General features: G+C 46.8%; 1 protein-coding gene across 1 annotated transcript in view; it reads left to right on the forward strand.

Moving 5' to 3' along the window:
• Positions 1-21,652, forward strand: part of LOC142254726 (protein spire homolog 2-like) — a 48,646-nt gene that overhangs the window by 22,783 nt on the left and 4,211 nt on the right. Inside the window, exons 3-14 of the mRNA XM_075325978.1 lie at positions 7,713-8,057; positions 8,148-8,216; positions 9,889-10,053; positions 11,626-11,712; positions 11,782-11,905; positions 12,180-12,343; positions 14,359-14,575; positions 14,675-14,787; positions 14,867-15,001; positions 15,151-15,218; positions 19,789-19,816; positions 21,436-21,551. Of these exons, the coding sequence (XP_075182093.1) occupies positions 7,713-8,057; positions 8,148-8,216; positions 9,889-10,053; positions 11,626-11,712; positions 11,782-11,905; positions 12,180-12,343; positions 14,359-14,575; positions 14,675-14,787; positions 14,867-15,001; positions 15,151-15,218; positions 19,789-19,816; positions 21,436-21,551 (1,631 nt within the window). The remainder of the gene's footprint in view (positions 1-7,712; positions 8,058-8,147; positions 8,217-9,888; positions 10,054-11,625; positions 11,713-11,781; positions 11,906-12,179; positions 12,344-14,358; positions 14,576-14,674; positions 14,788-14,866; positions 15,002-15,150; positions 15,219-19,788; positions 19,817-21,435; positions 21,552-21,652) is intronic.

The following is a 21,652-nucleotide window of genomic DNA, read 5'->3' on the forward strand; positions in this document are numbered from 1 at the left end:
AACCGAGTGGTTCGGTCCTTCTTAGGGACGAGGACTACAGGCGAGGCCCAAGCGCTGTTGGATGCCTGGATCACCCCCAGCTTCAGCATCTCGTCAATCTCCTGGCGCATGTGTTGCTGCACCTCCAGGGAGACCCGATATGCTGAACGCCGGATCGGGGGATGATCCCCAGTGTCCACGTGATGGACAGCCAAGTCAGTCCTTCCGGGCTGGTTGGTAAACAACCCCCGGAAGGGGAGGAGGGTGGCCCACAGCTGGGACCGTTGGTCTTCCAAGAGCTGGTGGCCAACCTCCACATCCTCAATGGATCCGCCTGCCCTAACCTGGGCTAGCATATCCAAGAGGGTTTCCGCTTCTCCCTCCTCGGGCAGGTTGCACACGGGGAGCGCACATGCCTCCCGCTCATGATGTGCCTTCATCATGTTCACATGGAAGGGCTTCCGCCTTCCACGGGCAGGGTCCAGGGTGACCAGGTACGTTACAGGGTTGAGCTGCTGGTACACGAGGTATGGGCCTTCCCAGGCTGCCTGAAGCTTGTCCTGTGGTACGGGGACCAGTACCCACACCTTTTGACCCACTTGGTAGGTCCTCTCACAAGCGTTCTGGTCGTACCAACGCTTCTGATCGGCCTGGGCTTGAGCCATATTGTCGTGTACCAGTTGCGTCAAGGCCTGCATTTTGTCCCGGAAGCGCATGACATACTCGATAACCGACACTCCAGGGGTGGCCAAATCCCCTTCCCAAGCCTCTTTCACCAGAGCCAGGGGGCCCCGCACACGTCGCCCGTACAGGAGCTCAAACGGTGAGAATCCTGTTGAGGCCTGTGGAACCTCCCGGTAAGCAAATAACAGGTGTGGGAGATACCGCTCCCAGTCACGCCCATGGGAGTCGACCAACATCTTAAGCATCTGCTTTAAGGTGCCATTGAACCGCTCGCACAGGCCATTAGTCTGTGGATGGTACGGGCTGGCCACCAGATGTCGCACCTGGACCTGCTTACAGAGGGCCTCCATCAGCTGGGACATGAATTGGGTCCCCCGGTCAGTGAGCATTTCCTGGGGAAAACCCACTCGGGAGAAAATCTCCAGCAATGCGGTGGCCACCTTGTCAGCCCGAATGGACGACAAGGCCACTGCTTCTGGGTACCGGGTGGCATAGTCCACTACCGTCAGTAGGAAGCGTTTCCCGGAGCTGCTGGGGATGGCCAGCGGGCCGACCAGATCCACAGCCACCCTCCTGAAAGGCTCATCGATGATTGGCAGAGATACTAGTGGGGCTTTGGGGCGTGGCCCCGCCTTCCCCACTCTCTGACAGGTTTCACACGAACGGCAGTAGGCAGCCACATCGGCCCCCATTTTTGGCCAGTAGAAATGCTGGTTTAACCTGGCCTTGGTCTTAGCGATCCCTAGGTGTCCGGCCATCGGAATCTCATGTGCGATCCGCAACAACTCCGTCCGGAACGGATAGGGTACCACCAACTGTCGGTCCCTGGGCCACGCCTCCGGTGAACCCTGCTGGACCGTGGCCCGGTACAGCCGTCCTTGGTCCCAGACCACTCGCTCCGGGTCCGAGTCCGAGGGAGGCTGTGCCGCCTGCTCCTTAAGAGCTTTCAGGCTGTCGTCAGCTTCTAACGCTGCCTGAAACCCCTGACTAGATGTGGCCAGAATCGACGAGACTGTCACATCTTCAGTCAGTACCCCGGGACCTGTGTCCTGGCCTCCACCTGACTCGGCTGCCACTTGGTCAGAAGGGGAAGAGCTATCGGACCTCCGGGAGGCCCCTTGGCTTCCAGCACTCCCACTGCGGGTGACAGCGGCCACAGCCGCTGCGACCGTGGGTCGTGCCTGCTCCTCCTCCGTTCCTGACCAAGTCGCCGGTTCAGGCAGACCTACCTGGCTTCCTGACACCCCGGTTGTGGGGGAACCATGCACCGAGATCTTACCTGGGAGCACTTCCGCTCCTGGACCGGCCCCAATCTCACCTGCCTGTTCCCCTCCTGCAGCAACAGAACCCCGCTGTGAAATCTCTGGGGACCCCACATTTGCTGTGGTAGCCCCCACCCCATACACTGGTCCTCCCCCTGCAGCACCCTGCTCTCTGCTTATCCCTGCAGAGGGCAACAGATCCCAGCTCACAGGCTGGTTACTTGTAGAGGCATTGTCACACCTTTCTCTGACCCCCTCCCCTGTCACAGCTGCAGCTGTGTGTGTGTCTATGGTGTCTGTGCAAGCAGAAATATCAGAGTTCACTCCCTCCTCCCTTACATCATTCATAGATAACACATTAACATTGTCAGGAGTCATGTCAGTACTGGCTGAAGGTTCAGCCCTTGGGGGGGGCCCAAACTGGGAGGTTATCTGCCCCAAATCTGTCCCAAGTAGCACGTTTGCAGGGATCCGATCAGTTACCCCCACCTCCCTCACCCCCCGCCCTGCGCCCCAGTCCACATAAATGTCAGCAACAGGCAGCGCCGGGTCAGTGCCTCCAATCCCGGAGACAGCGAGGGTTTTTCCAGGGATCAAGTCTTGGGGGGACACCATCTCAGGCCGCACCAGAGTCACCTCCGAGGCGCTGTCTCGCAGTCCTATGGTCACAGACCGGCCGACGGTGACAGGTTGGAAGCTGTCCAGGGACCTACCACCACCCCCACCCACACAATACACCTTGGGCGGCCCTTGGGACGGGGACGGAGCCGGGGCCTTGGGACGCTGAGGGCACATGGCCTTGAAGTGTCCAGGTAGGTTGCACTGGTGGCACCGTCTTGGTTCTGCCACGGGCCTGGAGAGGGGAGTTGAGGGGGACACCCCCTCCAGTCTCTTCGGGGGCGTGGGTTCGAATCCCACCGCTGCCACCAATATGTCACAAACCACCGGGGGGGTCACTCAGAAATCCCCCGCGCTGGCTACCAGTACGTCACAATCGGGGGGTAACAAGTGGGGGTCACCCCTCCTTTATACCTCCCGACCGACAGACAGAGCACGTGATGCGCTCTCTAGCGCCCCTCTTATAGTCAGGCCAATTATGGAATTGCCCGACAATAAGCAAGGAGGCCGCTATACTACTTATGCCGATTATTGAAGGGTCCCCGGTGAGAGTAGGGTATATATTCCCCCGACCTCCGCGGGCGGAATATATAAAATCTCCCCGAATCTCACTGGCCTCCCCACAATAATCCTTGGCACAAACTCGCTGCCACCAACCGCTTCACGGTAACTATTAGCCGAACACACGGACGTGGGATTCAAGATCGAGATAACAGAACAGCCCAAGATTAATTATATAATTTAATCAGCCTAAAGCACACTAGAACTACAATATATACAATAGGGAATCTACAGAATATACATATGTCAGAGTACAGTTACAATCAAAGCATGGGTTACAAACAGGCATACACAGTTCCAGCAGTTACCTTGTTGCGTCTGGCCACAGGGGGGCGCTGTAGACCAGGTTTCCAGGAACTCCCACAGATGTTTCCTACACGTGCCCCCAGCGAAAGAACACTGGAAAATGGCCGAAGTAGGGTTATCAACCTGGGCAGATCCAGGTCTCCTCCTACCTTCGTGACCTCACAGGGAGCACTGCTCCACCCCTGGCTTGAGTTATGGACAATATCCCAACATGGAATATGGGCCATAACTTTGCCTGGGAGCGTCGTAGGCGGACGCCAACGCTCTCATTGTGACAGTTATGAATTTAGCTACAGAACGAGGGGACTCATGACCTGTCTGCCAGTTCCCCATTGGCTGATATCACGCCTGGGGCATTTCCCAATGTCCTGCTCCCATAAAAAGGGTGTGCCGGCATCGTCCGCATGCAGAGACACCATTTTTATGGTTGCCATATTTATCGGAAATATGGCTTGCGAGATATGAACCATTTTTTACTGGAGTCGTTCTGTCTGGCTATTTCCATAGCCTTGCTAATGAGATACAACTCTTGTTACAGGGTGACGGCAGGGAGTCATCCTGTGTCCATTGTTCCCACACCACCTCATCTCCATATCACAGGACATGGCCATGGAGGTGTAAGTGGAACACTGAGAACAAGAAGGGAGGGGGCACTGCCAGGGAGTGATGAGGGATTATGACTGGAGTCATAATTCATCTTCATTTCCCGGGATTTGCCTCACAATTACTAATGGGATAATTGCGCTGTGGTGAGGATATCCGCTAATGCACACACAGCCGTGCCCTATTTCTTAGTCACACGTGATTTTTTTTTCTGCATGTCATGTTTTAGGACATTGAAGCACTCAAATTGGTGCAGCACAGCAAGTCCCAGCATGTCCCATGTCGTATTTTTTATTTATTTTTTCATAGGACTTAGTATTGAGTAAGCCATGGCTATGGTTACTCAACGGATCCCATTAACGGATCCTTTCTCCATGGACTCCAATATTAAAAAAAAAAAAAAAACGGATCCTGCAAAAATAGTTGTGTTTGCAGAACTTTTTTGCCAACAAATCTCTGCAGGATGATTACTGGCCATGTGAACTCAGTCTAATACAGATATCATCTAATGTGACCGTGGGGCTATTGGACCTCCTTGTATTTGTTGCGGATTTTGGTTCCGGATATCTAAAGGTTAAATTCCCATTGTTTTTGTATCTAAAATCCGCTCATATATTCTGCACTTAAAGGGAATCAGTCACCAATTTTTTTGATGCCTAAATCTGAGAGCAGAATAACGTAGGGGCAGAGATCCTGATTCCAGTGGTGTGTCACTTACTGAGATTCTTAGTGTAGCTTTGATAAAATCATTGTTTAATCAGCAGGAGATTATCATTACAGGACTACTTGCCGTGCTGCAAGTAGTCCAGCATATTCATGAGCTCTGTATAACTGCTAGATCTGCAGCAGAGAAAACATTGATTTGATCAAAATGACCAACAGCTCAATAAGTGACATCGCTGGAATCAGGGTCTCTGTCTCTACATTATGCTGCTCTCAGATGGGGGAGCAAAAACCTGGTGACAGATTCCCTTTAATGCGCTTTTTATGTCCAAGAAATGCCAGGCCGTCTGTTTAGCTCGCAGATTTAAATGCACCCATTGAAATTAATCGGGGGGGGGGGGGGGGTGAAGGGGGGAATTGGCTCAAAAAAAAAAAAAAGAGGTGCATTTCCGCAATAGAAGTGGACGTACTGCGTATATAAAGTACAGTAACACCAAAAACAAAGGGCAATTTGCAAGCTGATACCGCACCTATAAGGCTGTACACACAGTGCGGTTTTTGAGAAATCTGCATGCCTATCCTGAAGCCAGCAAAGGCCATGAGATTTCTGAAGTCTTGTAACACGTTGCTTTTTTTCCCCCTCTCCTTTGCAGATTTGGTGCAGAAAAAAAAAAATCTGTCAATTGTTGGGGCGTTTTTTGTTTTGTTTTTTTTTAGCCCTACCAGCCATTAACTTCATAAAAAAAAACGCACCAAAAACGCTTGTGTTTTTCGATGCGTTTTTCTGTCAGAAGGTGCAGAAAATGTCTGCACCAAATCTGCATCGTGTGCACATACCCTAAAAAGACAGCAGGTGGAAGAGATTGGGCGAAACACATTGAAAAATGTTGCTGATTTTCCATGCAAAAATAAAAACATGCCACATAAGCTACCCCCAATCCTGAGGCTAGATTGCATATCTGTGAACCCCTTTTAGTGGCTATGTTCACACAGTTTTTTGAGCCAACACGATTTTCATGCAGAAAACGCTTCTAGTTTGGGGAGTTTTTGTAGCTGCTTTGAACAGTGTTTTTTCCTGGAATGTTCTTTGCAGCCTTTTGATTGGACAGTTTTCCACCAGGTGTTTAAACATTCCGTATGAATTTGAAATTGAAATTACCATAGCAACAAATAAAAAAAGAATTCCAAGCGGTTTGTTTTTTTCCAGGAGGATTTTAACATCAGTTTTTTGCAATCAGGCACAATCCGGCAAAAAAACTGATGCAACGGACCCGGCGAAAAAACGGCTCAGTTACATCAGTTTTTTCCATCAGTTCCTTCAGGTTTTTGACAGATCCAGTGTGATACTGAGCATGCTCAGTTAAAAAAAAAAACAAAACAAAAAACCGGATCCGGTGGCCGGATCCGTTTTTTTGCCGCATTACGCCGGATCCGACGTCCATAGGCGTCCATAGGCTTCCATTATAAAACACGCCGTACGGCGCCGGATCCAGCGCGGTCCGTTTTTTTGCCGGACACAAAAACGTTCTCTTCAACGTTTCATCCGGTCGCCGGACAAGTAAATTATCAGCAAAAAACGGATGAAACGCAAGGCCATCCGGCACAATCCGGCGCTAATGAAAGTCTATGGGGGAAAAACGGATCCGGCGTCAACAGACACCGGATCCGTTTTGTCATGTTTTTGCCGGATTGTGCCTGATGGCAAAAAATTGATGTGTGAAAGCGGCCTTAGGCTATGTGCGCACTAGAGCAAAATACCCGCGGATTTACCCGCGGATTTGCCGCGGAAATTTCTTGAGAAATGTCTGCAATCTTTGTGCAGACATTTCCCATGAAATTCTATGAGAAAAAAAAAAAGCTGTGCGCACTGGTGCGGATTTTTCTCAAGAAAGTTTCTTGAGAAAAGTTTCTCGAGAAAGTTTCTTGAGAAAATGAACATGTCCATTAAATCCGCAGGTATCCCGCGGATTTCTGCAGTACAGACTGCAAAAATCCGCAGGGAACCACCCGCGGGAAAATCGCGGCAAATCCGCGGTAAATCCGCGTCTAATCCGCGGCAAATCCGCATGCGGTTTTGCCGCGGATTTTTTCCGGAGGTCAGCAAATCTTTCACTCCCAGAAGTTTCTCGAGAAGATTTTCTCGAGAAACTTCACATCTCTAGTGCGCACATAGCCTAAGAGTGGATCTGTTGAAAAAAACAGCAAAAAAAAAAAAAAAAACCAACTAAGAACTGTGTGTGAACATAGCTGTATTGTTCCAGGGGATTTTCTAGAGTAAAGACTTGGTATACTAAATCGGACCTAATACAATGAAAACGACCCTGATGGTATTTCTGGACCTCAATGAGAGTAATTTATAGGAAATAGGCCATGGCGGACGTGTAATGTAGGGCAGCCGGTAATGACTTTCGGGCGGCTATGATCTTCCATCTAGTCCAGAATAGAAGAGGTTACAGCCACCTATAGATCTACTTTTCGTGCTTTCCATCTTCTGACCCTTCTCTGTATCTTCAGCTCACACAATGATAGACATGGGTATGTTGTGGGCAGTGCCCTGAAGATACAGGGCGAGGACATCCCATCACAGGGTCTTGCTCAGTCAGCTCGTCATAGCAAAATGGCGACTTATGCTGGGGGTTTTGGTTGAGAGTTAGGATCCCCGTTACCTCTATAGATGGTGCAATGTCTTGGCTTTACCATCTACCGGGCACTTACGTCTCCTTCTTACCTCTACAGATGGTAAAGCCAAGACATTGCACCATCTGCCGGGCACTTACGTCTCCGTCTTACCTCTACAGATGGTGCACTGTCTTGGCTTTACCATCTACCGGGCACTTACGTCTCCTTCTTACCTCTACAGATGGTGCACTGTCTTGGCTTTACCATCTACTGGGCACTTCTTACCTCTACAGATGGTGCACTGTCTTGGCTTTACCATCTACCGGGCACTTACGTCTCCTTCTTACCTCTACAGATGGTGCACTGTCTTGGCTTTACCATCTACTGGGCACTTACGTCTCCTTCTTACCCCTACAGATGGTGCAATGTCTTGGCTTTACCATCTACCGGGCACTGGACTGGGGGCTCGATGAGAGCGAGGAGCGAGAGCTCAGCCCCCAACTGGAGCAGCTCATCGACCTCATGGCCGCCAGCGAATCTGAGGGGGTCATGACAGACGAAGGTTATGAAGGAACAGAGGATGAAGATGAAGAAGCTCCTCCAAAGGTGGTGCGGAGTTTTTCGGCAGTTCTGCGCTTCTGTGCCTCGCATCTCCCGGACCCCCAGGAGGCGTCCATCCACTACCAGGCGGTATGCAGGGCACTCTTTGCGGAGACTGTGGAGCTTCAAGCTTTTCTCCACAAAATACGAGAAGCCAAAGAGGTGAGAGTGAAGCCCACCATGACTGGTCCCTGACAATATTTCCCCCCCCCCACCGATGTCCTGGATAATACATTGGTTTTGATTTCTTAGATACTGATGAAGATGAGGGTGGAGGAGACAGAATCGGACGGACTGGTGAACCTGCAAAACACAGACTGGGTGAGGGGCTTTACATTAGATCGGAGCCTACATGGTGGCTTTGGCTAGGACAATGATGACGTGGCCATAGAAATCCATGCACTTGTTGCAAAAACAGCCCCATAGGTGATCGATTAAAACAGCTATATGGATGCAAACCAATACCCATATTTCAGACATATTTGTGCAAGTATTACGTATATCTGCAAGTCCCGACCCAGTCCTTATGAAACCATCAGTTCCGATCAGTAGAGTAATGATTTGTGATAACTTACGGCCATAATACAGGTGTCAAAATGGAATGGTCTCATTTAAAGGGTTTTTTTGGTGCCGGTGCATAATACCATGGTGGGAACGGAGCCTCAGCCTTCATATAATTTAGTGCTCCCCATCCTTGTAGCCTCCTGGTTGGGATAGTAAGCTTCTTGTACATGAGACCAGATGGATGTGATGTTCTGAGACAGGCACCTGTGTAAATCCCTGAGAAGTCCTGAGACAGGCACCTGTGTAAATCCCTGAGAAGTCCTGAGGCAGGCACCGGTGTATATCCCTGAGAAGTCCTGAGAAAGGCACCTGTGTAAATCCCTGAGAAGTCCTGAGGCAGGCACCTGTGTAAATCCCTGAGAAGTCCTGAGGCAGGCACCGGTGTATATCCCTGAGAAGTCCTGAGACAGGCACCTGTGTAAATCCCTGAGAAGTCCTGAGACAGGCCCCTGTGTAAATCCCTGAGAAGTCCTGAGACAGGCACCTGTGTAAATCCCTGAGAAGTCCTGAGACAGGCACCGGTGTAAATCCCTGAGAAGTCCTGAGACAGGCACCTGTGTAAATCCCTGAGAAGTCCTGAGACATGCACCTGTGTATATCCCTGAGAAGTCCTGAGACAGGCACCTGTGTATATCCCTGAGAAGTCCTGAGACAGGCACCTGTGTATATCCCTGAGAAGTCCTGAGACAGGCACCTGTGTATATCCCTGCGAAGTCCTGAGACAGGCACCTGTGTAAATCCCTGAGAAGTCCTGAGACAGGCACCTGTGTAAATCCCTGAGAAGTCCTGAGACAGGCACCGGTGTAAATCCCTGAGAAGTCCTGAGACAGGCACCTGTGTAAATCCCTGAGAAGTCCTGAGACAGGCACCTGTGTATATCCCTGAGAAGTCCTGAGACAGGCACCTGTGTATATCCCTGAGAAGTCCTGAGACAGGCACCTGTGTATATCCCTGAGAAGTCCTGAGACAGGCACCTGTGTATATCCCTGCGAAGTCCTGAGACAGGCACCTGTGTAAATCCCTGAGAAGTCCTGAGACAGGCACCTGTGTATATCCCTGAGAAGTCCTGAGACAGGCACCTGTGTAAATCCCTGAGAAGTCCTGAGACAGGCACCTGTGTAAATCCCTGAGAAGTCCTGAGACAGGCACCTGTGTAAATCCCTGAGAAGTCCTGAGACAGGCACCTGTGTATATCCCTGAGCATGGTGTGAGTGATCCTGCATGGCCTCTGCTGCCCATTGTGTATATCCCCATGTCTTGCAGTCGTTGTGTGTCCCGCCGTACTACATTCACTGTGTGTGTGGCTCTGTGCTCGTTGCTGGGTGCTGTGCAGTGTGTGCTGTGTTATGTGTGCGTGTTGCACGGCTGCGCACGCTCCACGGTGTGCTCCATGCTGTGCACATCACACTTGGTGTCTTGCCTCCTACAGGCACGTTTGTGGGTGCAGCTGATGAGAGATCTGCGGCATGGGGTGCAGCTGAAGAAGGTGCGGGAGAAGATGTTTAACTCTTTGCCCACGGAGTACCAGCTCACGCCCTTTGAGATGCTTATGCAGGACATCCGGGCACGAAACTACAAACTGCGCAAAGTCATGGTGAGTAGAAAGGAACTCTTGTGGTTTCATGTCAGCCATGTGCTGTGGTTTTGTTGCAGTGTTTTGCTGGGATTTTACAACCACCATATAGGCACCTGTCCAGTATGGGGCTTGTATAAGGGCTTTTTTTTTTTCCAAGATGGGTAAGTTATTCCCTACTCATAAGGCCTCCTTCACACATTCGTGTTTCTGGTATGACCTCCGTTATCACATATCCTGGAGACACGGACGCACATAGACCCAGTAGAAATCAATGGGTCGGCGCATGCCTCTGTCTTTTGGCATGGACTGTGTGTCTGTGTGCTCCACATGGCGACATATCTGTTTTTCTCCGGCAGCGTGGGTGTCATACTGACCGCACACTGATGTGATCCGTGTGACACGTACTGGAGAAAACATGTGTCATAACATAAAATTATTTCCTATACTCGCCTGTCTTCGGCGCTGCTGTCACTTGCTTCCGGGCCCGCTCATTCTGCTCATGAATATTTACTACGGAAGCAGCAGCGCCAAAGACAGCAATGCCGGAAACAGGTGAGTATAAAGTTCTTGCTCTCCGTGTGCTATCACGGATAGCAGGTGGAGAACCTACGTGTGCCAAAATCACGGCACACCGAGGGCCATACTCGCCTTCAACACGGTCCGTGCAAAACGTCAGTGTTTTTAGGGCCGTTTCACACATCTGGCATTTCACCGGATTACCGGATCCAGCACACTCCAATACAGTGTTAATACAGTACAGTAGCATCGCAGCAACCTCCGGTCACATGCTGTCATATGACCGGAGCGTGCTGCGATGCTATTCTACAGTATTAACACTGTATTGGAGTGTGCCGGATCCGGTAATCCGGCGAAATGCCTGATGTGTGAAACGGCCCATAGGGGATAACTGATTACTGTGGATCCAACTCCTAGTACCCCCAGAAATCCAGAAAATGGGGCCCCATCTTTGCTGCATTCATTGTCTATGGGACTGCCGGTATCAGTGGAACACTGTGCTTGACTCTCATTGACTTTTAGTGGGACAATTTGATCCACAACTTGTATCAAAAACGAACATATTGTGCTTTTAGTTTGCAAAAAAATACACAGATACGTTCCCACAATGAGTTTTTCATCTTGCAGAATTTTTGCTCCTATACTGTAAATTTTGTTTTTTTGCATTATTATTGTTTTTTTTTTTTAGCTGCGTTTTTTTTCTGTTTGGTGTCATGTTTAAAATTAAAATAAAAGCTGATTTTATTTTTATTTATTTAAAAAAAAAAAATTAAAATATATTTTTATATATATATATATATATATATATATATATATATATATGTGTATGTGTGTATATATATATATTAATATAATTTTTTTTATATATATATTTATTTTGTTTAAACTTCCTGGTATTTGACTTTTTTTAGGGTTGGATTCCATGCGTCTTTGATGCGCGTAACTGCGCTAAAAAAAACGCATATGCGGATTTTCTGCATCTAATGCAAATCTATGGGGAAAATCTGCTCAGAAAACTCATGTTTCATCGTTGTGGCTTTTGAAATCTTAGTGCTGAATTCTGTTTCTCGGCAGATCGGAGGGGATATACCTCCCAAGGTGAAGAAGGACGCCCATGAACTGATCCTGGACTTCATCAGGTCCCGTCCTCCTCTGAAGCCGGTGAGGCGCTGTCTTACGTCGCTCATTGTGCAGCGCGATCTGTAAACTGACCGGTTCTGTTCGCCGCAGGTGTCCAAAAGGAATCTTCCCCCGCTGCCGCTCAGACAGATCAGTCTCCATGAAAGGATTCTGGAGGAGATTAAACAAGAACCGAAACTGCGTCCGGTGCAGACGGAAAAACGAGGACAGAAAGGTGCGGTGTGGACGGGTTACACGAGCGGGTAGTGTGTGTGCCGGAGAACCGGATCCAGTATGTGACACTCGGAGCAAACCCTGAATAGTGTCAGTTTGATCCGATTCTCTCGTATCACAGATGAGAAGATGGAGACCAGAATTTCTCCATCTTCTCCGTTTTGTGAGATCCGATCGAGTTGCGACGTTCTCCTGTATTCGGGGCTCACAGCCGTTCTTCTCCTTCACACGTCCTCTGCACGTGTCCCAATGTCTTCTGTTCTATCCTCTCTCAGGATTTGGCTCGCTCCCGTGTATTGTGGACGCCTGTTCTGCTGACAAGAAGTCAACGTCTTGTATGAACCTCTCGGTTCCGGACGGTGCGGCCCCGCGGGCTCGGCCCCGAATACTGCTCAAGGCTCCCACGCTGGCAGAGATGGAAGAGATGAATCTGTCCGAGGTGCACAGCCCTGATTATTCACCGAGGAAGGTTAAGGCGAAAAATGCCAATATGTACAATAGGACCATCTGTATGTATCTGTACAAGGGGCTGCAGCTGTAAAGTGAAGGGTCTGCTTTAACCCCTTCACCCCCGGGCAATTTTTGTTTTTGTTTTGGCTCCCCTTCTTCCGAAAGCCGTAACCTTTTTAATTTTTCCCTAACTCTTGCCGTGTGAGAGCTTATTTTTTTGCAAAACGAGCTGTACTTTTAAAAGAAACCATGAGTTTTACCATATAGTGTGTGGGGAAAAGAGCAAAAAAAATTCAAGTGCGGAAAAATTGCACAATTGTTTTTGGGGTATTTTATTCACCGTGTTAACTATGTTAAAACTGATGTGTGGGTGTGATGTCTGAGGTCGGTGCGAGTTCGTAGACACCAAACATGTATAGGTTTACTTTTACCTGTAGCGTTCTCATTTTTTGGGATCTGGGGCTCAGCGATGGCTGATTTTTTTTTTTTTTTTTTTTTTTTCTTGGTGCTATTTTTGTGCAGATGCTACATTTTGATCGCCTGTTGTGCACAAAATGCAACAATTTGAAACTACCCAAAAACATAATTTTGTCGTTTGGTACATGGCGTAACTGCAAAAAAATTCCAATCAGATTAATTGATCTTATATTTTCATAGATCGGGCATTTCTGAACTTTTTTTTATTTTTTTAACACTTTAATTTTCAATGGGGTGAATGGAGGGTGATTTGAACTCTTGAGTTTGTTGGGGGGGGGGGTTAAATTGTCTAGATCAGCAGTCTGATCGCTGGTTCATTTCTGTTGATCAGAGCTGCACCGCTCTGATCAGCAGAAATGCTGCGTTCTTGTTACAGCCGGCTGTAACAGGAACTACGTCATGATAGCGACTGGCATTATTACATGACTCGTCACTACCATGGCAACTATCGGCAACCCGTTAAGGAGATTTCCCCGCTGCGGCCATTTAAATTGCGCTGTCACATTATGTCATCACGATTTAAGGGGTTGACAGGCGCAGGTGGATCGTGGATCCACCCACGCCTGATAGCTGCACACATCTGCTGATTTGACCAGCAGACATGTCCAGGGATCACTGCCGGCTCACCGTAGCAGCCGGCGGTGATTACCCCTTTATGATTTTGAGCGTATTGGTACGTTCTCAGTCGTGGACATTTTGTAAAGCATTCATCTACATAAAAATTGAGTTTATTGCGTTCTGTATCCTATACTGATCCTATATTATGCTCTAGAGCTGCTGAATAGTGAGTGCAGCTCTGGAGTATAATACTGGATGTAACATAGGATCAGCAATGTAATGTATTTACACAGTGACAGCACCAGCAGAATAGTGAGTGCAGCTCTGGAGTATAATACAGGAGGTAACTCTGGATCAGTACAGGATCAGTAATGTAATGTATGTATATAGTGAGCGCAGCTCTGGAGCATAATACAGGAGGTAACTCAGGATCAGTAATGTAATTGTACTTTCTAACTACATTGTCTGTGAAATATAAAATGTAAAGATACTAAGGGATTGATGGCTAGAACAGCTGTAAAGCTTGATGCAGTATTAATATAAGGTCAGGCATTATTAAAGGGAATCTGTCACCAGGTTTTTGCCATCTAATCTGAGAGCAGCATAATGTAGAGATAGACCCTGATTCCAGCGATGTCACTTACTGAGCTGTTTTGTATAGTTTTGCTAAAACAACTGTTTAATTAGCAGGAGATTATCATTACAGGACTACTTGGCGTGCTGCAGGTAGTCCAGCATATTCATGAGCTCTGTATAACTGCTAGATCTGCAGCAGAGAAAACAGTGATTTTTATCAAAATGCCAGCAAACAGCCCAGTAAGTGACACATCGCTGGAATCAGGGTCTCTGTCTCTACATTATACTGCTCTCAGATGGGGGAGCAAAAACCTGGTGACAGATTCCCTTTAAGGAAAGTTTGGTGTTTCTTAAAAGCAACATGTATAACTCTGCTGCCATATCTTACTCCAGGACGATGACTCTCCCAATTCTGAGCTGCGGCGGGTGACTAGTGCTCCTTTTCCCCTGAAACGTGACCGCTCGTTTTCGGAGCAGGACCTGTTGCAGTTACAGACGGAGATGGGACACCGGCCACAGAGGGAAACGGCTCCAGAAGAACGAGGACCGGAGTCTCGTGCTCGATCGGGCAGCATGAACACCCCCCACAGACCCCTGCATCGGCATTCTAGTAAGCGTCCGCACGCCCCAACACACCACCCCCCCCCCTCCCGTGGACGGGGGGTTATTACACTGAGTGGGTGCATTAATGTCAGGTTTCCTTTTCCAGTGGGTTATTCGGACTATGGCAGCTCTGGATGCCCCTCGCCCAGCCTCAGCTCCGTGCAAGAGAAGGCAGAACCGGAGTCGGCCGTAGACAACAGCTCCAGACATCGCTGGCTGGTACGTGCCGTGTGCAGTGCAGGGTACCGGTCCGTTTCTTCTCAGAGCCGCGCGATTGAAGGTTGTGTCCTCTCTGCAGGAGTTCAGTCACCCTGTGGACACCTTGGCGTTGACCGTAGAAGAAGTGATGAACGTGCGGCGGGTGCTGGTGAAGGCCGAGATGGAGAAGTTTCTGCAGAGCAAAGAGCTGTACACCAACCTGAAGAAAGGAAAGGTATGGAGGACAACCACTGCCATCATCATCGCAAATCCGACCCGCATACAACACTCGCAGCCTCAAAAATCCACTTGTGGCCATATTGGCTTCCCTTCTGGGCACTTGTGCAGAACAGATCATCATGGCGCTTGTGTCTGCTTCCTCAGGTTTGCTGCTGTTGCCGGACGAAATTTCCTCTGTTCTCTTGGCCGGCAAATTGCCTATTCTGTAAAAGGTGAGATATGGCCATTATTGTACATGAGAGCCGTGGTGGGACGTCTGCAGCCTTCTCCCAGGTTAATGCTCAACCTTCTTCCCTCCAAAGAGAATATGCACGCCATCTAGTGGCTGCTTGAGGAAATGCAAGTCACAATTAGATTTCTCTTTCTTGGTCTTTCTGTCTTGCTCTCTTTTCTCTTCGCGCTCCCTGTCTTTTTCCCTCACGCGCCAAGTCTTTTTTTTCCCCTCGCGCGCCAAGTCTTTTTTTTCCCCTCGCGCGCCAAGTCTTTTTTTCCCTCGCGCGCCAAGTCTTTTTTTTCCCTCGCGCGCCAAGTCTTTTTTTCCCTCGCGCGCCAAGTCTTTTTTTCCCTCGCGCGCCAAGTCTTTTTTTCCCTCGCGCGCCAAGTCTTTTTTTCCCTCGCGCGCCAAGTCTTTTTTTCCCTCGCGCGCCAAGTCTTTTTTTCCCTCGCGCGCCAAGTCTTTTTTTCCCTCGCGCGCCAAGTCTTTTTTTCCCTCGCGCGCCAAGTCTTTTTTTCCCTCGCGCGCCAAGTCTTTTTTTCCCTCGCGCGCCAAGTCTTTTTTTCCCTCGCGCGCCAAGTCTTTTTTTCCCTCGCGCGCCAAGTCTTTTTTTCCCTCGCGCGCCAAGTCTTTTTTTCCCTCACGCGCCAAGTCTTTTTTTCCCTCACGCGCCAAGTCTTTTTTTCCCTCACGCGCCAAGTCTTTTTTTCCCTCACGCGCCAAGTCTTTTTTTCCCTCACGCGCCAAGTCTTTTTTTCCCTCACGCGCCAAGTCTTTTTTTCCCTCACGCGCCAAGTCTTTTTTTCCCTCACGCGCCAAGTCTTTTTTTCCCTCACGCGCCAAGTCTTTTTTTTTTCCCTCACGCGCCAAGTCTTTTTTTTTTCCCCTCGCGCGCCAAGTCTTTTTTTTTCCCCTCGCGCGCCAAGTCTTTTTTTTTCCCCTCGCGCGCCAAGTCTTTTTTTTTCCCCTCGCGCGCCAAGTCTTTTTTTTTCCCCTCGCGCGCCAAGTCTTTTTTTTTTTTTCCCCTCGCGCGCCAAGTCTTTTTTTTTTTTCCCCTCGCGCGCCAAGCCTTTTTTTTTTTTCCCCTCGCGCGCCAAGTCTTTTTTTTTTTTTCCCCTCGCGCGCCAAGTCTTTTTTTTTTTTTCCCCTCGCGCGCCAAGTCTTTTTTTTTTTTTTTCCCCTCGCGCGCCAAGTCTTTCCCCCCCCCCCCACACGACGCTCGCTCTCTAAAAGAAAATACCTTTATCGACAAGTCCAAGTATATGTTGGCGTTGCCAAACCAAGTGATAAAAATTGGGATATGGGTCCATCCATGGTGGGGGTTGGAGGCTCCTCCAAGGTGGGTTATAGAAGTCCTTGACATATCAGGCACCTCTTAGTCTGTAAATTCTAAATATTTTTATTCCATCATTTTTTATTCAAACATAAACCACACCACAAAGGAGATCATGTTACATCCAAAAACTGCCTCAGGTTAAGAAAGGTTTGGCATTAAGTATCCTATTAAACATTTAGACATACATTTTTCTACATATGATTCAATTCACATGATGCGGCAATTCATCATCAAAACAATACACTCATGCTATAAGTCGTTCCCAGGTTTTGATTTCATTATTTGGCTATCTCAACAATATATCACCATCCTAATTGTTTATTAAGAAAATTTTGAACAAATATATCTAGAGATTCAAGAAACAAATGACAGGAAATTATTTCTTTACCTATCTGCAGGAAATACATATAAACATATTTATTTTATTATTTACCTCTGGTAATATTATTTATCTTGATTTAATCTCTAAAGATCTCCGTTTTAACAGTGAAGTCGATATCAACCAATTAATTCGTTTATAAACCCTAGAAAGACAGCCGAATTTCACATATGGGAAGCAGTGAATACAGGCATGAAAAACCGGACTCTTTTTTTTATATAAAGACATATGTCATAAACATGAAGCCCAGCGGTTTAGGGGAGGGATTGCCATGCCGTATCAAACAAATCCTAGATTTTAAAAAAACCTCAATGGCAGAGAAAACTCCAGTACCAGCTGATAAACAGATAGCATTGGCAAATTAACCTAAATTTAGGTATATGTAACAGTGACACGCCTCTACCCTGCAGCCGGCTAATCAATTCTTAGCCAGCTAAAAACCGCACCAGGCTATAATCTATGTGGCCGTGACAGCATATGAACTCGCACTATGTCAAAAAATGAAACCAACAGGTTAGGGGAGGAATTACCGTGCCGCCTAAAGTGAATCTAGTATTTCAAAATGCCTTGATGGCAGAAAAAATGTTTTTTCTTATTACCCGCCGATAGACCGATAATATTAGTAAATCTACATAGGCTTAGGCATATATGGCAGTAACACATCTCTACCCGTCAACCGGCTGATCAATTCATAGTCAGCCTGAAGCCGCACAAGGTAATAGTTGGTGTGGCCATGACAACATAGAATTCACGGTGTATGCCCGACAATATCTTATAGCATCACGCGAATCGCATATATAACATTACATCACTTTCTACCGCTATCAGCATGCCCCTCTTGAAAAAGCTGGCGCGAAACGTACGTCGGGGAAAGGAGAGAGTCATCCACTGCTCAGGTATTCACTATAGTCTGGTTTACGCTTAATTACAAATATTGCTGATAGCGGTAGAAAGTGATGTAATGTTATATATGCGATTCGCGTGATGCTATAAGATATTGTCGGGCATACACCGTGAATTCTATGTTGTCATGGCCACACCAACTATTACCTTGTGCGGCTTCAGGCTGACTATGAATTGATCAGCCGGTTGACGGGTAGAGATGTGTTACTGCCATATATGCCTAAGCCTATGTAGATTTACTAATATTATCGGTCTATCGGCGGGTAATAAGAAAAAACATTTTTTCTGCCATCAAGGCATTTTGAAATACTAGATTCACTTTAGGCGGCACGGTAATTCCTCCCCTAACCTGTTGGCTTCATTTTTTGACATAGTGCGAGTTCATATGCTGTCACGGCCACATAGATTATAGCCTGGTGCGGTTTTTAGCTGGCTAAGAATTGATTAGCCGGCTGCAGGGTAGAGGCGTGTCACTGTTACATATACCTAAATTTAGGTTAATTTGCCAATGCTATCTGTTTATCAGCTGGTACTGGAGTTTTCTCTGCCATTGAGGTTTTTTTAAAATCTAGGATTTGTTTGATACGGCATGGCAATCCCTCCCCTAAACCGCTGGGCTTCATGTTTATGACATATGTCTTTATATAAAAAAAAGAGTCCGGTTTTTCATGCCTGTATTCACTGCTTCCCATATGTGAAATTCGGCTGTCTTTCTAGGGTTTATAAACGAATTAATTGGTTGATATCGACTTTACTGTTAAAACGGAGATCTTTAGAGATTAAATCAAGATAAATAATATTACCAGAGGTAAATAATAAAATAAATATGTTTATATGTATTTCCTGCAGATAGGTAAAGAAATAATTTCCTGTCATTTGTTTCTTGAATCTCTAGATATATTTGTTCAAAATTTTCTTAATAAACAATTAGGATGGTGATATATTGTTGAGATAGCCAAATAATGAAATCAAAACCTGGGAACGACTTATAGCATGAGTGTATTGTTTTGATGATGAATTGCCGCATCATGTGAATTGAATCATATGTAGAAAAATGTATGTCTAAATGTTTAATAGGATACTTAATGCCAAACCTTTCTTAACCTGAGGCAGTTTTTGGATGTAACATGATCTCCTTTGTGGTGTGGTTTATGTTTGAATAAAAAATGATGGAATAAAAATATTTTGAATTTACTCCATGATATTTTCATTATTTATTAGCGTTGCTTCAATATACCCAGGTAGTTTACCTAAGGGTGTTTTTCGTGTTCTGAGATAATTGCTTTTTGAAGGCTAAGTTGATATTTTTTGAACCTTGTGTGTTTCTAACCTCTTAGTCTGTGTATGGCTGCTGCACTCCCCACCCTCCCCTTCAGTCATATGGGCACTTTCTCTTCTTCATCCATGGAGACGAAGTCTGGGAAGAGATCAGACTGTCCTTCTTTTTTTTTTTTTTTTCTTTTTTTCTTTTTCCTCTTTTTTTTTTCTTTTTCTTCTTCCTCCGCTCTTTTTTCCGCTCTTTTTTTCCGCTCTTTTTTTCCGCTCTTTTTTTCCGCTCTTTTTTCCGCTCTTTTTTCCGCTCTTTTTTCCGATCTCTTTTCCGATCTCTTTTCCGATCTCTCTTTTCCGATCTCTCTTTTCCGATCTCTCTTTTCCGATCTCTCTTTTCCGATCTCTCTTTTCCGATCTCTCTTTTCCGATCTCTCTTTTCCGATCTCTTTTTTCCGATCTTTTTTTTTCCGATCTCTCTTTTTTTTTCCGATCTCTCTTTTTTTTTCCGATCTCTCTTTTTTTTTCCGATCTCTCTTTTTTTTTCCGATCTCTCTTTTTTTTTCCGATCTCTCTTTTTTTTTCCGATCTCCCTTTTTTTTTTCCCCGATCTCTTGTCTTGAAATATATCAGTACCGGAGATAGTTGATGTATGTTAAAACTCCTTTTTCTCCTTTCTAGATCTGCTTGCGGCTCCTGTAGCATTAAGGTAAGGTTGCAGGTGGCCATATGGTTTCTGTAGAACTACAATACCCAGCCATATATGATGCATGTTCACAGCTATATTCAGACTTCTTCTGTATTGCGTCCTGGGAGTCGCATGTTGGACTACAGATTCTTTCCACTCACCAGTAGTCCGGCATTTCTGATAATCCAGTCAATATACGGTTAGGTCAAGAAATCTTTGGACTGTGACACAAGTTGTGGCATTTAGGTTTACTCAACCTGGACTTAAAATGCCGACTCTCCGCTTTAGTTTGAGGGGATTCACATCCTAATTGGAGGAAGGGGTTTAGGAATCACAGCTCTTTAATATGTAGCTGCTTCTTTTTCAAGGAACCAAAAGTAATTTGGACAATTATCTCAAAAAGCCCTTTAATGGGCGGCATAAGCTATTCCCTCAGCAATCCATCCTCATAAGAAGGTAAAAGGTCTGGAGCTGATTCCAGGTGCGGCATTTGCATTTGAAAGCTGTTGCTGTGAACTCACAACGTGAGGTCAGAGGAAGAGAAACCGACCATCATTAGGCTGAGAAAAAGAAGAAATCCATCAGAGAGAGCAAAAATGTTAGGAGCGGCAACATCAACAGTTTAGTACATTCTGAAAAAAAACCCAAAACAAAACGTACTGGTGAGGTGGTAACTCAAAAAAGCTGGGACGGCCCTGGAAGACAACAATGGTGGATGATCAGATTCCCTTCCATGGTGAAGAAAAACCTTTCACAACATCCACCAAGTGAAGAACTTTCTCCAGGAATTTGGTGTTTCAGTATCAAAATCCACCATAAAGACAAGACGTCATCAGAGCAAATACAGAGGGGGTCACCGCAAGGGGCAACTAGAGAGTGGGGGTCACCGTGTCACATGACAGAGGTGGTGTGATTGCAGGACTAACAATGGCCCTGGGGAACTAGTGGTTATTGATGATGTGACTGAAGACAGAAGCAGTCGGATGAATTATGAAGTGCACAGAGTGAGACTTTCTGCTCAGATTCTACCAAATGCAGCAATGATTGGATGATGTCTCACAGAAGGATGGAAAATGACCCAAAATATCCTGCAAAAACCAAGAAGTGGAATATTCTGCAATGGCCGAGTCCTCACCAGATCTCAGCCCATCCAGCTGCATCTCGCATGAAGATGACACAAAGTAAGGCAGAAAAACCCAGAAACAAGTAGGAAAGGCGGCAAAGCCTCACAAGCAGGAAACCAGCGATGGAGGCTTCCACAGCCGAAAGATTTCAGGCCGTCATTGCTGCAAAGGATTCTCTGCAAAGGATTAACCATGACATTTTATTTATGGTAAAGTTAATTTGTCCAATTATTTTTGAGCCCCTGAAATGAGGAGGTTCTGTAGAAAAATGGCTGCAATTCCTAAACATTTCACAGGATATTTTTGTTTATCCCATTTAAGTAAACCAGGACGTTTGCACTTCAATTCCATCTCCGTTGTTTCATTTTAAATAAAAATTAATGACCTGCAGAGCTGAAATCACAAAGAGTCAGTCACTGTGCTAATATTTCTTTCCCTGTCTGCATGATGTATATATCACTTCCGGTCATGTGCCGTTGCTGCAGCTCATAGTCATCCGTTGATTTTCTCCGATAGATGAAGCTTCCCGCCAAGAAGTTGGGGCACATTCCAGTCTACAGCGTGGGGTTTGAGATCCCGCAAGGAGTAATCAGCACAAGTGGAAATTCTCTCAAGAAGCGGGACGCCTTCCAGTGAGTATCCATTACTGGCCCGTCACATCGGTGTTACGGATCGCTCATGGCGAAGGCAGCGTTGCATCGAATGAATGTCCATGTGGTTGTATTGCAGCATC

This window comes from Anomaloglossus baeobatrachus, chromosome 10 (genome assembly GCF_048569485.1).
Source record: "Anomaloglossus baeobatrachus isolate aAnoBae1 chromosome 10, aAnoBae1.hap1, whole genome shotgun sequence".
Lineage (NCBI taxonomy): Eukaryota > Metazoa > Chordata > Amphibia > Anura > Aromobatidae > Anomaloglossus > Anomaloglossus baeobatrachus.